At 45.1% G+C, this 16869-nt stretch overlaps 1 protein-coding gene across 1 annotated transcript; it reads right to left on the bottom strand.

The window, feature by feature from the left end:
- Positions 1-1270: 1270 nt before the first annotated feature.
- On the bottom strand, positions 1271-13771 carry LOC140065838 (formyl peptide receptor 2-like). The gene is made up of 4 exons (XM_072113395.1): positions 13705-13771; positions 12875-12971; positions 1550-2540; positions 1271-1318 (listed from the first exon to the last, which is right to left on the bottom strand). Exons 1-4 carry the CDS (start codon positions 13769-13771, stop codon positions 1271-1273), a joined length of 1203 nt encoding a protein of 400 aa, XP_071969496.1.
- Between the last annotated feature and the right edge of the window lie 3098 nt (positions 13772-16869).

The following is a 16869-nucleotide window of genomic DNA, read 5'->3' as shown; positions in this document are numbered from 1 at the left end:
AATTATTGAGTTGCTGAAGTAAAGTGCTGCAAACTACAAATAAGCGCTAACTCGCCCCTTTAGGTGCACAGTTTTCTGTCTTGTCAGACACAGTGCAGCCACGACACAGAACTGGCGCAGACGCTTTCTTTAACCTTCTAAGCACCTGTTTTACAAAATGATACAAATGACCTTGACCTCGGTCTCCATAGCTGTTTATTGAGCCTAGAGCCCCTAAGTTTAATTTGCATAATTTTTAAAAACTAAGGCATAATCAGCTATAAGAAGAGCAGATCCTGCCAGAGGAGGCACATACCAGCATGTAAGTGTACTTGGTTTACAATTCTTCATCCTGGTGGTAGATGTCCTTTAAATACATGTTCAAGCTCCAAAGACTTTCTTTTCAGTGCAAAGTACAATAGAATCTGGCACTGCCAGAATAATAGATCTGGGCCTTCAAGTCTTAATAAAAGACGGGAACATTCATAGGTATGTAAAATAGAGCATTGTTACATTTTCAAATTGTTTTTGAACTATTAAACATAAAAAAGAGAAAGTAGGACACCAAATGGTATATACAGGTGGTCCCCGACTTACATATGACCCCTAGTTACAAACAGACCTCTGGATGTTGGTAAAATGCTTTTCTTTAGTCCCAGGTTACAATGATCAGCTGTAGGTGTTAACAAAGGTGTCTGCAGTTTTATTGTTAATCCTGGTTCTTATGACAACCCAAAAGTTTTGTAATTCGGTTGTCAAAGAGACCAAAAAAATTTTGTTTGGAGTTTACAATGATAAAAGTTATGACTTCTATACAATTCAACTTAAGAACAAACCTACAGAAACTATTTAGTACGTAACCAGGGGACGGCCTGTATAAGTATAGCTACATATTACACAATTACATTGATTGGACACGGCTACTATAGTAGAACTTCTTTTATGATAATTCAGACCGGTGTGATACCACAGAAAAAGACTTTTAAAAATTATAAAGCATGAGCCTCTGCTTTGTAATATATTCACTCTCCCTCACTCATCTGGTCTCTCCCGTTGCGAATGCAGATAAATTGGGACTTTATGGTTGGACTGGACTAGTGGGGGGGGAATAAATAAATAATATGCCGTAAAGCTAAGAGGCGCCACAAATCATTCTGTTAATGATTATAAAGAAGCTTCTAGAAGACAAAATCCTAAAGAGCGTGTGAGTAGGACTAGTCAACTATGAGTCAATATGAGGGTATTTGTCCTTTAATGCATATTTTTCTGGTTTTATCTGTCAATTTAATTCTTACTGGAAAGTTGTTTTGCACCATTTTGATACAATGGTGAAAAAAAACTAAAAAGAAAAACAGAAAAAAACACGAAAAAGAAAACTAAGTTAGAAAGACCCTTTTACGAGTCCGAAGAAGTTATTTCCCTACAATGCATATATATAAATGGGGGCCATGGAGTCCTCATAATATAACACTCATCACTTTTTTACCCAAGTTAAAAAAATAAAAATTCTATGTTTTTTTTCCCCATATGACCTTAATATTATTCATGGGGTTGATAAGTGATGATTTACAGTATGTAACATGGTAGTGGTAGTAGTGTCCCCACAATCAATGTCCGACCTTTCATCTAAAACTTTCTCCAACATGATCGGAATGGACTTCACAAACTTCTTTTTTAAATCTTGGGAAAACAAAATGTAAAGAATGGGGTTGACACAACTACTGAAGTAGGCCAGACAAACAAAAACCTCTGAAAGGATCGCATCTATTTCCCAGTACCGGTCACTGATCGGTATTAAGGGCCATGTGTTGTATGGAAACCAGCACACAAAAAAACTTACAATGACGGTGGTGATGACCCGAAAAGGCCGTTTAGACTTTTTGGATTTTCGAATTTTTTTCAATTTGTAGAAAAGTAGAATATATGAGAGGAAGATGATGGCAAAAGGCACGGCAAACATGCAGATGTTTTTGGTTATGAACATGGCATTCCTTTTCTTTTTTGCAAAGGATGTAACATCATAATATTTTGGGAAACACTCAGTGACAAAATTGAAGGCATGATTAAATACTAGATAAGGGACACTCAGCAGAAGACTCAATATCCAAATGAGTATAGCAATCATGGTGGCCAACCGGGGAGTCCTGTGGATTTTGGTCCATATTGGCCAGTAAATGGAGACACATCGGTCAATGCTGATGACGGTCATAAAATACACACTACACAACATATTTATGAACAAAATAGTCATTCCAACTGTACACAGGAAATGGTCATAGTAAATGTCATGGTATAAGGCCCACTCTGAAATACGGAGTGGAAGTGATAGGCATGTGACGAAATCCGCGATGGCCAGATTGAGGTACCACACAGCATTAACGGTCTTCATCCTGAAGCCAGTGATCCAGATGACCAAACCGTTTCCGATGACTCCCAAAATTAAAGTTATACTGTACCATATGATGCACATATTAGGTATGTGATCAAACACATCATATGACTCATAATCAAGAACTGGGTATGTAGGGTATGGATTCAACCAAGCTGTTAGATTGGAATTCCTGGAATATAAATTACAAAAATATATTAAAAGTCAATGGGGGTCATTTATCTTTATTTTTCTTCCTGTTTCTTGTTTTTGAGACATTTTTGGGCGCATTGCAATTTTTACGTCTTTTTGGGGACATTTTGAAATATCCGTCGTACATTTGTTTTTTGTCAGTAAAAAACATTTATCTTCTATTCCAGATGTGCTAAATGTCGCAAATGACATTTATCATTTCAAATTGTGCCATATGTGCAACATTTTTTGGTGCAAAAAATTTTAGACAAAACCAAACTTAAAAATCTGAAAAATAAACCCATTTAACACAAGGAAAAAGGGAGATTGATAAATTACCAAGGAAGCAGATGAAAAAACGACCAGCAAAACTTATCCAAAACACACAGAGATAAGATAAATGACCCCCAATGAGTGTTATGATGCCCCTCTTACTCATAAACTAAGATGCTGAGTCTCCCCATCCACTAAAAGTTTCCATAAAAACTGAGTAGCATAAGTAGCGCATATTAACTCATAGAGAACGTTTGAGTGCCATGTTAACCGGAGCAACTTATACAGAAATCCTTCCCTCTCTCAATCCTGAACTAAATTTGTGAGTTTTGATTCTAATGGCAAAATATAAAGAGAGTTTTTTTAAGGAAACCCACCACCACGGATCTACATGCTAAGATAGATCCGTGATAGGTTCATCTAATGTATAGTCGGATAGCCCTTGTTATGGCTAATCCTTTAGTCATCCAAATCTTTTATAATTTTTTATTTTCCTAATATGCAAATTTACTAAAGAGGCCACTGGGGAGTGGAGTAGCTGGAGCTCAGGCTAGACGGCGCAGCTACTCCACGCCCAGTAACCTCTTTCGATCCGCTTACCAATCCAAGCGGCTACAAGAAGCTTCTGTCTAGCCTCAGCTCTGGATACTCTACGCTCCAGTAGCCTCTTTAGTAAATTTGCATGTTAGAGAAATACAAAATTATAAAAGATTTGGGGGGCTACAGGATTAGCCATAATAAGGGCTATCTTACTATAAATTAGATAAACCTGTCACCCGAAATACCTTAATAGGTAGCTCTGTGGTGGTGGGTTTTCTTTAAATCCTATTTTTCTACAGATAATAAAGAATGCCTTTGACATTAGCTTTCTCTATCATTAAAATGAAATAGCCTGTGCATTCTGTGTGCATTCCCACTCATAGTAGAGACCGAGTACTACCTTAATCTATGTCCTGCTGCCAGAGCCTGACTTATAGGGAAGGATCCAGAGGCTTGTGCCCCAGTGCCCCCACCAGCAATGTCAAAGAGTGAGCTCCTAGCTGTGAGATGACTGACTCTGGAATTGATGGGCGGTACTACTGCACCATATGTATGCCTGCTTCCAAGCTGTGACAGTGACTCACTGGCTCTGTCAGTGACAGTTTGCCCACCCACTCATTCTCAAATTGCATTTTGCATGCAGTGTGCTTTTCAAGAGCTGTGCTGCATGTTGAGTGGCAATTAATCTCCCTTCACCTTAGTACCTAACTAGAGATGAGCGAACATGCTCGTCCGAGCTTGATGCTCGGTCGAGCATTAGGGTACTCGAAACTGCTCGTTGCTCGGACGAATACTTTGCCCGCTCGAGAAAATGGCAGCTCCCGCCGTTTTGCTTTTTGGCGGCCAGAAACAGAGCCAATCACAAGCCAGGAGACTCTGCACTCCACCCAGCATGACGTGGTACCCTTACACGTCGATAGCAGTGGTTGGCTGGCCAGATCAGGTGACCCTGGGATAGACTAGCCGCTGGCCGCGCTGCTCGGATCATTCTGTCTCTGGATGCCGCTAGGGAGAGAGCTGCTGCTGGTCAGGGAAAGCGTTAGGGTGTTCTATTAGCTTACTGTTAGGCAGGAGTGATTCTCAAAGAACCCAACAGCCCTTCTTAGGGCTACAATAACGTTCTACTTTTTTTATTTTAATTTGCATCTTTTACCATTTTGTGAGGAATTAGCAGGGGGACTTGCTACCGTTGTGTTTAGCTCTTAGTGGCACACATATCCATAGCAAAGACCGAAGTGGGAAAATTCAGTAGGGGTTGGATTTCTATTAGGCAATAACTCAGTGTCATCTCATCTGGCATAGTAGTGTGCTTCCTTTGATACTTGGCTAGAAAATAGCCATAGGAGAATACAAATAGCTTCTTGAAGCCTACAGTAGCGTTCTATATATTTGATTTCTGGTTGATCTGCTGGTGGCTGTAGTTTCTGCAGTGCATGTACTTGCCAATTCTGAGCAATTTGTAGTGAGACTTGCGACCGCTGTGTTCTGCGCTTAGTGGCGCACATATCCATAGCAAAGGCTGAAGTGGGAAAATTCAGTAGGGGTTGGATTTCTATTAGGCAATAACTCAGTGTCATCTCATCTGGCATAGTAGTGTGCTTCCTTTGATACTTGGCTAGAAAATAGCCATAGGAGAATACAAATAGCTTCTTGAAGCCTACAGTAGCGTTCTATATATTTGATTTCTGGTTGATCTGCTGGTGGCTGTAGTTTCTGCAGTGCATGTACTTGCCAATTCTGAGCAATTTGTAGTGAGACTTGCGACCGCTGTGTTCTGCGCTTAGTGGCGCACATATCCATAGCAAAGGCTGAAGTGGGAAAATTCAGTAGGGGTTGGATTTCTATTAGGCAATAACTCAGTGTCATCTCATCTGGCATAGTAGTGTGCTTCCTTTGATACTTGGCTAGAAAATAGCCATAGGAGAATACAAATAGCTTCTTGAAGCCTACAGTAGCGTTCTATATATTTGATTTCTGGTTGATCTGCTGGTGGCTGTAGTTTCTGCAGTGCATGTACTTGCCAATTCTGAGCAATTTGTAGTGAGACTTGCGACCGCTGTGTTCTGCGCTTAGTGGCGCACATATCCATAGCAAAGGCTGAAGTGGGAAAATTCAGTAGGGGTTGGATTTCTATTAGGCAATAACTCAGTGTCATCTCATCTGGCATAGTAGTGTGCTTCCTTTGATACTTGGCTAGAAAATAGCCATAGGAGAATACAAATAGCTTCTTGAAGCCTACAGTAGCGTTCTATATATTTGATTTCTGGTTGATCTGCTGGTGGCTGTAGTTTCTGCAGTGCATGTACTTGCCAATTCTGAGCAATTTGTAGTGAGACTTGCGACCGCTGTGTTCTGCGCTTAGTGGCGCACATATCCATAGCAAAGGCTGAAGTGGCAAAATTCAGTAGGGGTTGGATTTCTATTAGGCAATAACTCAGTGTCATCTCATCTGGCATAGTAGTGTGCTTCCTTTGATACTTGGCTAGAAAATAGCCATAGGAGAATACAAATAGCTTCTTGAAGCCTACAGTAGCGTTCTATATATTTGATTTCTGGTTGATCTGCTGGTGGCTGTAGTTTCTGCAGTGCATGTACTTGCCAATTCTGAGCAATTTGTAGTGAGACTTGCGACCGCTGTGTTCTGCGCTTAGTGGCGCACATATCCATAGCAAAGGCTGAAGTGGCAAAATTCAGTAGGGGTTGGATTTCTATTAGGCAATAACTCAGTGTCATCTCATCTGGCATAGTAGTGTGCTTCCTTTGATACTTGGCTAGAAAATAGCCATAGGAGAATACAAATAGCTTCTTGAAGCCTACAGTAGCATTCTATATATTTGATTTCTGGTTGATCTGCTGGTGGCTGTAGTTTCTGCAGTGCATGTACTTGCCAATTCTGAGCAATTTGTAGTGAGACTTGCGACCGCTGTGTTCTGCGCTTAGTGGCGCACATATCCATAGCAAAGGCTGAAGTGGCAAAATTCAGTAGGGGTTGGATTTCTATTAGGCAATAACTCAGTGTCATCTCATCTGGCATAGTAGTGTGCTTCCTTTGATACTTGGCTAGAAAATAGCCATAGCAATAGGATAGGATTGTTTGGTTCTAAAAACTCAAAAAAAAACAAAAAACACAAAAAAAAACAAAAAACACAAAAAAAACACACAAAAAAAAAAAAAAAAAGTAAAAAAAAAAAAAAAGTTATAACTCTCATTTTAAAAATGTTTAACCCCAGGGCTAGGGGTAGAGGACGAGGGCGGGGACGTGGGCGTCCAACTACTGCAGGGGTCAGAGGCCGTGGTCCTGGGCGGGGTGAGACACCACCTGCTGATGAGGGAGCAGGGGAACGCCGCAGAGCTACACTCCCTAGGTTCATGTCTGAAGTTACTGGGACTCGTGGTAGAGCACTGTTGAGGCCAGAACAGTGCGAACAGGTGATGTCGTGGATTGCTGACAATGCTTCGAGCAATTTGTCCACCACCAGTCAGTCTTCCACGCAGTCCACCCATGTCACCGAAATCCCCACTCCTCCAGCTCCTGCACCTCAGCCTCCTCCCCCCCAGTCTGCCCCCTCCCAGGAAAATTTGCCATTTGAACCGGCATACTCTGAGGAACTGTTTTCTGGACCCTTCCCACAGTCACAAACCACTTGTCCGGTTGCTGCTGAGCAATTTTCCGATGCCCAGGTTTTCCACCAGTCACAGTCTGTGGGTGATGATGACCTTCTTGACGTAGTGGAAGTGTGTAAAGAGGTGTCCGACGATGAGGAGACACGGTTGTCAGACAGTGGGGAAGTTGTTGTCAGGGCAGGAAGTCCGAGGGGGGAGCAGACTGAGGGATCGGAGGATGATGAGGTGACAGACCCAAGCTGGGTTGAGAGGCCGGGTGAACACAGTGCTTCTGAGACGGAGGAGAGTCCTCGACCTGAACAGGTTGGAAGAGGCAGTGGTGGGGCCAGACGGAGAGGCAGGGCCAGAGCTGGTGCATCAGCGCCACTGTCAACTAGTGAAGCTCCCGTGGTGAGGGCTCTTGCGGCGAGGGCTAGATCTTCAGAAGTGTGGAGGTTCTTTAAGGAAACACCGGATGACCGACGGACTGTGGTGTGCAACATTTGCCAAACCAGGCTCAGCAGGGGTTCCACCACTACTAGCTTAACTACCACCAGTATGCGCAGGCATATGAATGCTAAGCACCCCACTCAGTGGCAACAAGCCCGTTCACCTCCGGCCGTGCACACCACTGCTCCTTCCCCTGTGTCAGCTGCTAGTCAGCCCCCTGCCCAGGACCCTGGCCCAAAAACCCCATCGTCGCCTCCACGATCCTCCACAGCATCCACCAGCGTTCAGCTCTCCATACCCCAGACGCTGGAGCGGAAACGCAAATATAGTGCAACCCACCCGCACGCCCAAGCCCTTAATGTGCACATCTCCAGATTGCTTAGCCTGGAGATGCTGCCCTATAGGCTAGTAGAGACCGAGGCCTTTCGCAACCTCATGGCGGCGGCCGCCCCTCGGTATTCGGTCCCCAGCCGCCACTACTTTTCCCGATGTGCCGTCCCAGCCCTGCACCAGCACGTGTCAGACAACATCATCCGTGCCCTGACCAACGCCGTTTCTGACAAGGTCCACCTGACCACGGACACGTGGACGAGTGCTGCCGGGCAGGGCCACTATATATCGCTGACGGCACATTGGGTTAACTTGGTGGAGGCTGGGACCGAGACTGACCCTGGGGCTGCTCATATACTGCCGACGCCGAGGATTGCGGGGCCTACCTCGGTCCAGGTGTTTCAGGCCTACTATGCCTCCTCCTCCTCCCACCCCTCCTCCACCTCCTCCTCCGAACTACCATCCGTGGGCACGGCGCCATCAGTCGGTAGCTCTAGGCACAGCAGCAGTGCCGTCGCTAAGCGACAGCAGGCGGTGCTCAAACTGCTGAGCCTAGGCGACAAAAGGCACACCGCCCAAGAGCTATTACAGGGCATCACGGCGCAGACTGATCTGTGGCTGGCACCGCTGAACCTCAAGCCGGGAATGGTTGTGTGTGACAACGGCCGTAACCTGGTGGCGGCTCTGCAACTCGGCAGACTGACACATGTGCCATGCCTGGCCCATGTGTTAAATCTGATAGTGCAGCGTTTCCTCAAGACATACCCCAATCTGTCTGATTTGCTCACGAAGGTGCGCCGCATCTGTGCGCATTTCAGGAAGTCCAGCCCAGATGCTGCCACTCTCAGGGCAGCGCAGCGCCGCCTCCAACTGCCCGCTCACCGACTGTTGTGCGACGTGCCCACGAGGTGGAATTCAACACTGACCATGTTATCCAGAGTTTACCAGCAGCGCAGAGCGATTGTAGACTGCCAGATGTCAACTTCCACCAGAACTGGTAGTCAGGTCAGTCAGCTTCCTCAAGTCTACAATGAGGAGTGGACGTGGATGTCTGATATCTGTCAGGTGCTGAGTAACTTTGAGGAGTCAACACAGATGGTCAGTGGCGATGCCGCCATCATCAGCCTCACCATCCCGCTGCTTGGCCTGTTGAAAAACTCTCTGGTCAGCATGAAGTCGGAAGCTTTGCGCTCGTCACAAGAGACGGGGGAAGAATATTCCCTTGTTGATAGCCAAAGCACCCTGAGGTCTGTTTCTCAGCGCATATCGGAGGAGGTGGAGGTGGAGGAGGATGAGGAGGAAGAGGAGGAGAATGTTGGCGAGACACAAGAGGGGACCATTGTTGAGTCCTTCACTGTTCAGCGTGTATGGGCAGAAGAAGAGGAGTTGGAGGAGTTGGAGGAGGAGGAAATGGACAGTCAGGCCAGTGAGGGGAGTGAATTCTTACGCGTTGGTACTCTGGCGCATATGGCAGATTTCATGCTAGGCTGCCTATCCCGTGACCCTCGCGTTCAAAGAATTTATTCCAGCACCGATTACTGGGTGTTCACTCTCCTGGACCCACGGTACAAGCAAAATCTTGCCACTCTCATCCCTGCAGAGGAAAGGAGTGTGAGAATGCATGAATACCAGCAGGCCCTGGTGCACAAGCTGAAACAGTATTTCCCTTCTGACAGCGCTAGCGGCAGAGTGCGTAGTTCTGCGGGACAAGTAGCGAGGGAGAGTAGGCGAGCAGGCAGCTTGTCCAGCACTGGCAAGGGTACGCTTTACAAGGCTTTTGCCAGCTTTATGTCACCCCAGCAAGACACTGTCACCTGTCCCCAGTCTCGGCAGAGTAGGGCTGATCTTTACAGAAAGATGGTGAGGGAGTACGTAGCTGACCATACCATCGTCCTAAATGATCACACAGCTCCCTACAACTACTGGGTTTCAAAGCTGGACATGTGGCACGAACTGGCGCTGTACGCCTTGGAGGTTCTTGCCTGCCCTGCCGCTAGCGTCTTGTCCGAGCGGGTTTTCAGTGCAGCTGGTGGCATCATCACCGATAAGCGTACACGCCTGTCGACTGACAGCGCTGACAGGCTGACGCTTATTAAAATGAATAAAGGCTGGATTTCTCAGAATTTCCAATCTCCACCAGGTGAAGGAAGCTCAACCTGAATAATTGATCCACTCCTCCTCCTCCTCCTCATTTTCCTCCTTCTCCTCCTCTTTGTACAGTAAAGCAGAGGAAAATGGCTATTTTTTGACAGGGCCCACTGGCTCTTGCTATACTTCATGCATTTAATTTTTCTGGAGGGCCACCTACCCGGTCCTCTGTTTGAAACAATTTTTGTGAGTGCCACATACAGGCACTCAATCTATTCCATTTTTCTGGAGGGCCACCTACCCGGTCCTCTGGTTTGAACAATTTTTGGGACTGCCACATACAGGCACTCAATCTATTCCATTTTACTGGAGGGCCACCTACCTGCTCCTCTGGTTTGAAGAATTTTTGGGACTGCCACATACAGGCACTCAATCTATTCCATTTTACTGGAGGGCCACCTACCTGCTCCTCTGGTTTGAAACATTTTTGGGACTGCCACATACAGGCACTCAATCTATCCCATTTTACTGGAGGGCCACCTACCTGCTCCTCTGGTTTGAACAATTTTTGGGACTGCCACATACAGGCACTCAATCTATTCCATTTTACTGGAGGGCCACCTACCTGCTCCTCTGGTTTGAAGAATTTTTGGGACTGCCACATACAGGCACTCAATCTATTCCATTTTACTGGAGGGCCACCTACCTGCTCCTCTGGTTTGAAACATTTTTGGGACTGCCACATACAGGCACTCAATCTATCCCATTTTACTGGAGGGCCACCTACCTGCTCCTCTGGTTTGAACAATTTTTGGGACTGCCACATACAGGCACTCAATCTATTCCATTTTACTGGAGGGCCACCTACCTGCTCCTCTGGTTTGAAACATTTTTGGGACTGCCACATACAGGCACTCAATCTATCCCATTTTACTGGAGGGCCACCTACCTGCTCCTCTGGTTTGAAACATTTTTGGGACTGCCACATACAGGCACTCAATCTATCCCATTTTACTGGAGGGCCACCTACCTGCTCCTCTGGTTTGAAACATTTTTGGGACTGCCACATACAGGCACTCAATCTATCCCATTTTACTGGAGGGCCACCTACCTGCTCCTCTGGTTTGAACAATTTTTGGGACTGCCACATACAGGCACTCAATCTATCCCATTTTACTGGAGGGCCACCTACCTGCTCCTCTGGTTTGAAAAATGTTTGGGACTGCCACATACAGGCACTATCCAAATTAAATTGTCTCCATAGCAGCCTCCACACGTTGTCTCCATTCCTACCTCCAAAAGTCGTCCATATAGCTGCCTCCATACATCGTCCCTTTATCAAACGAGGTGTGTCAGGCAGAAATTTGGGTTGTTTTCATGGATTCCACATCAAAGTTGTTAACTTTGTCGCCACCCTGCTGTGTAATCCACAAAATATACTTGCAAACTTTTACCATTTAGGGATATTATTTCAGCGCTTCTTGCGCATCTGTTTACATTCCCCTCACCCGCCATATCCTAAACTTATAAGAACGCTACTACACTTGATCTTATACAAAAGTGCTGTTTGGGGAGTAGCCTAGAGACAGGGGCTTGGATTTGCGAAAGCTCGCCTGGCAGCGGAGCGCCAGCTCCATGCGCATCATGCGCTTCTTGCGCATCTGTTTACATTCCCCTCACCCGGCATATCCTAAACTTATAAGAACGCTACTACACTTGATCTTATACAAAAGGTTCTTAGAAGTGCTGTTTGGGGAGTAGCCTAGAGACAGGGGCTTGGATTGGCGAAAGCTCGCCTGGCAGCGGAGCGCCAGCTCCATGCCAAGATCCAACTAACATAGTTTTAACTGCAGCACCTTTAATCTACTACTAGTTCACTGCCTCCATACATGGTCCCCTTATCAAACGAGCTGTGTCAGGCAGAATTTTGGGTTGTTTTCATGGCTTCCATGTTAACTTTGTCGCCACCCTGCTGTGTAATCCACAAAATATACTGGCAAACTTTTATCATGTACCGATATTATTTGAGCACTTCTTGCTCACCTCCTTTGGTTCCTCTCTGCCACCCATTGGTTTGAAGCCTGAGTCCATTTAGGGTATGTCGCCATGACACTCTCTAGCCTGCTGCCGCTGCCTCTGCATGCCGTCCCCTATAGTGTCAGGGTCAATTATTGCATGTTTTAGATGCTATCTAGCTTCATTCTGTCACTCTGTCATGGCCATGCTGTTGCCCATAATTTTGGCATAATGGTGCGTTTAAGCAGCCTCAGAGGCATCCATGCATGCTGCCCCTGCTGTTTCCTGTCCATTTCCGTGGTGTTTCCATCCTTTTCTGAGGTTCCCAGGTGTTTGGCCAAGCTTCCCTGTGCAGAGCCTTGGTCCCCTTGAAAAATGCTCGAGTCTCCCATTGACTTCAATGGGGTTCGTTATTCGAGACGAGCACTCGAGCATCGGGAAAAGTTCGTCTCGAATAACGAGTACCCGAGCATTTTAGTGTTCGCTCATCTCTATACCTAACACTTGCTGATGGAACTGGTTGGCAGCCAATATGTGTTTACTTCCTCATATATCACTAGTCCAGATCTGTGAGTGGAGGAGGGAAAACTTTCTGGGAAGTAATCGTGTGTGGAACTGGCATGGCAACTGGACTAGAAGTCAGCACTACGGCCATGGCCAGCTAGATCAACATGTAAATAGCAGAATGTTTATCACATTAAGGAAAATTTAGAATAGTAATTTGTCTGGGCTACATTCAGTGGGGACACCCTCCAGATTTGTGCCCTTGGACCTTCACCCACCATAATCGAGCCCTTATACCGGCCACTCACTCCTAGAGAAAACCCATTACTGCTGCGACTCCACCTACTTGTATAGAAAAACCTATTTTTATATAGTGATTTCTCTTTTCTAGTACTTTGCAAATGGTGAAAAAATTTAAGATTTGACATTCATTTAATTTCTTCTGATTCTGACAATTTCTAAAGGTATATTCATGATTACTGAAAGCCTTCTTTTCTTTCAGAAGCTAAATAATAAGAATAAGCATATTACATATATTCATCTGTCTGGTTCTGCAGAGTATTATTATTCAGCTCCATTTCAGCTTTTGTCGTTTGTCCAGAATCAGTGGCTGCTCGATACTTAACACCTAAAGAAGAGAAGAAAACTGTGTAGACACTGGTACCACAAAAGGGGTGTGCCCTAAAGAAAGGGGGCATGGCTTAGAGAGAAAAAGAGGCATGTGCCAAAAATTGTGCAAATACACCAAACTTTTGGCCTATTATTTAGGGATGAACAAAAAGTCCACTAATGAAAATTACAAAGTTAGACTAGATAAAGCTTTAGACAGGCTTATAATTTAGCAATGGACAGTGTGATAGTGTAATATTATCTACCTGATACATCAGAACCAATATATTTTTTGCTAAAATATACTAATTTGTATGCTGAAATCTTTTTAATTAAAATGTTACATTGGCAGGTCACTGTATAGTGTAGCATGAGGATCACTTGCAATGGTGGACCAGAAGGTCTCCAGTCCGACACCACATATCTCCAGAAGCCCATTGCTTTAGATGTTACAACCAAATCTTGTACATTACTCCAGAGTCTATGGCAATGTGTCGTTATAAACTCTGAAAACATGTTGTATGCATGTACATTTGGGTAAAGGACATGTCTTGGTGTTGCTAATCACCACAGCAATGAGGAACGGTTGAGTTCTTCTGGTGGAAAGTTTCTTTCAGTTCTGTTAGACTTTAGATTACTGATAGACCTCTTCAATATCATCAGGATACTTTCAGAAATCTCATGTTTAGTGGAGATCATCACAAGTGTCTGTGACTCCAGAAGTACAACTCAAGATAAGATTAAGGCCTTACCTGACACTTTCAGAGAGGACGTCTTGTAGACCCTCGCTCGGTCTCCTCTCCAGCTAGCGGGACACATCCACAGAATTAATGAGACTACGCAGAATCTTCAGCCATGCCTCTCTCATGGGAGTGTATCCTTATGTCCGGACATTATTATCGTTTTTGGCATGGCTTCTTGAGTGATCAGATGTTCAGATACTGAAGCGGTTGCAACTCTCAAGTTGATAGAATAGATGATAACATTTAAAGGCAATGGATGAACTTGCACATAAAGAGCTGCTTTGAGAAAATGTGAGGCTTTAGGAAAAAATATATGTGGGTCCCCAAATGAATAAAAAAAAATGTTCAGTAGAAATAAATACTATAACTGCCTGAAGGGCCGTCTTGGATTGGAGCAGACAGCCTGGCTCTGCCCATCTGATGCAATAATCATCTGCAGTGTATCTATAATGAAGCTTTATTAATTATCCTTGTTACAAAATTTTAGAAATCCAGTTGTCACTAGGACAAAACATTTGTCTTTTATTACAATTATAAAATATACATGATCCGAACTACATATGAATTTGAATTAACCTAAAAATTGTGCATAACTCGGGGAGTCTTTACAATCTATAAAGATGACCTTTCACAACCACCAACTCTTTATACTTATGCTCTCCTCCGCTTTAGGCTTACTTAGAATTTTCTCTGATCCATAGGCCTGTTGATTCTAAGCATAATATGTAAGATTGGTTTCCCTATGATTTCTATATATCCTTTTCAGAATCCTCTTGGTGTAGAGAATGCCCCCTGTCTATGACGATGGTAGACCCACCTTTCCTCTAGGTGTAGAGGATTCCACCTGTCTATGGTGATGGTAGAACAACCTCTTCTCTAGGTGTAGTGGATGCCCCCTTTCTATTTTGATGATAGAACCGACTCTCCTTTAAGGGTGGAAGATGTCCCCTGTCTATGGTGATGGCAGAACATCCTCTCCTCTAGGTGTAGAGAATGCTCCCTGTCTATGGCGATGGCAGAACATCCTCTACTCTAGGTGTAGAGGATGCCCCCTGTCTATGGCGATGGCAGAACATCCTCTACTCTAGGTGTAAAGGATGCCCCCTGACTATGAAGATGGTAGAGCTTTCTTTCCTCTAGGTGTACAATATACCTCCTGTCTATGTCAATGGTAAAACCGCCTCTACTCTAGATGTCGAGGATACCCCCTATCTATTTTGATGGTAGAAACACCTGTACTCTAGGTGTAGGGGATGTTTTCTGTTTTATTGTGATGCTGAAACTGCCTCTCATCTAGGTCTAGAGGATGCCTCCTGTGTAGGGTGATGATAGACCCACTTCTATTCTAGGTGTATAGGAGGGACCCAGTCTATCATGAAGGTAGAACTGTCACTCCTCTTTGTGTAGAAGATGCCCCCTGTCTGTGGTAATGATAGAACTGCCTTACTTCTTGGTGTAAAGGATCCCCTTTGTCTATGGTGATGGTAGAAACACCTTTTCTCTAGACATAGAGAATGCCCCCTGTCTATGGTGATAATAGAACCACCTCTTCTCTAGGTTTAGAGGATGTCCCCTGTTTATGGAGATGGTAGAACTTCCTCTTCCCTAGCTGTAGAGGATGTCTCTTGTTTGGATATGGTAGAAACTCCTCTTCTCTAGGTGTAGAGGATTCCACCTGTCTATGGTGATGGTAGAACAACCTCTCCTCTAGGTGTAGAGGAAACCCCTGTCTATGGTGATGGTAGAACAACCTCTCTTTTAGGTATAGAGGATGTCTCCTGTCTATGGAGATGGTAGAACCTCCTCTTCTCTAGGTGTAGAGGATGTCTCCTGTCTATGGTGATGGTAGAACAACCTCTTTTCTAGGTATAGAGGAAGTCTCCTGTCTATGCAGATGGTAGAACCTCCTCTTCTCTAGGTGTAGAGGATGCCTCCTGTCTATGGTGATGGTAGAAAAACCTCTCCTCTAGGTGTAGACGATGCCTACTGTCTATGGCGATAATAGAACCACCTCTGCTCTAGATGTAGAGGATGCACCCTGATTATGGAGATGGTAGAACCTCCTCTTCTCTAGCGGTAGAGGATATCTCCTGTTTATGGAGATGGTAGAACCTCCTCTTCTCTAGGTGTAGCGGATGCCTTCTGTCTATGGTGATGGTAGAAAAACCTCTCCTCTAGGTGTAGACGATGCCTCCTGTCTATGGCGATAATAGAACCTCCACTTCTCTAGCTGTAGAGGATGGGGGTCATTTACTAAGGGCCCGAATCGCTCTTTTTCGTCGGGTTTCCCGAAAATTACCATTTTGCGCGAATTGCCCCGGGTTTTTGTCACACGCGATCGGATTGTGGCGCATCAGCGCCGGCATGCATGCGACGGAAATCGGGGGCGTGGCCGTCGGAAAAACCCCACGGATTCGGAAAATGTGCCCCGATGTCTCCTGTTTATGGAGATGGCAGAAACTCCTCTTCTCTAGGTGTAGAGGATACCTCCTGTCTATGGTGATGGTAGAACAACCTCTCCTCTAGGTGTAGAGGAAACCGCTGTCTATGGTGATGTTAGAACTACCTCTCTTCTAGATATAGAGGATGCCCCCTGTCTATGTAGATGGTAGAACCTCCTCTTCTCTAGGTGTAGAGAAAGCCCCCTGTCTATGGTGATGGTAGAACCTACTCTCCTCTAGGTGTAGAGGATGCCCCCTGTCTATGGTGATGGTAGAACCTCCTCTCCTCTAGGTGTAGAGGACGCCCCCTGTCTATGTAGATGGTAGAACCTCCTCTTCTCTAAGTGTAGAGGATGTTTCCTGTCTATGGAGATGGTAGAACCTCCTCTCCTCTAGGTGTAGAGGATACCCCCTGTCTATGGTGATGGGAGAACCTCCTCTCCTCAAGGTGTAGAGGATGTCCCCTGTCTATGATGATGGTAGAACCTCCTCTCCTCTAGGTGTAGAGGATGTCCTCTGTCTATGGTGATGGTAGAACCTCCTCTCCTCTAGGTGTAGAGGACGCCCCCTGTCTATGTAGATGGTAGAACCTCCTCTTTTCTAAGTGTAGAGGATGTTTCCTGTCTATGGAGATGGTAGAACAACCTCTAGGTGTAGAGGATGCCACCTGTGTATGTTGATGGAACCACTTCTCCACTTTTGCACATTTTACCATTTTGAGTGTCAATAAAAT

Source organism: Engystomops pustulosus, chromosome 6 (assembly GCF_040894005.1).
Source record: "Engystomops pustulosus chromosome 6, aEngPut4.maternal, whole genome shotgun sequence".
Taxonomy (NCBI): domain Eukaryota; kingdom Metazoa; phylum Chordata; class Amphibia; order Anura; family Leptodactylidae; genus Engystomops; species Engystomops pustulosus.
The sequence above is the reverse complement of the archived record's forward strand: the minus strand, read 5'-3'. Positions and strand labels throughout refer to the sequence as shown.

Coding starts and splice junctions, on each gene's coding strand:
- LOC140065838 (XM_072113395.1), bottom strand. CDS start 13,771: ATGTGTCCCGCTAGCTGGAGAGGAGACCGAGCGAGGGTCTACAAGACG. Junction 2,541..12,874: donor AACCAGACAGATGAATATAT/GTAATATGCTTA, acceptor TTTATATTCCAG/GAATTCCAATCTAACAGCTT. Junction 1,319..1,549: donor CCACTACCATGTTACATACT/GTAAATCATCAC, acceptor TTTTCTTTTTAG/TTTTTTTTCACCATTGTATC.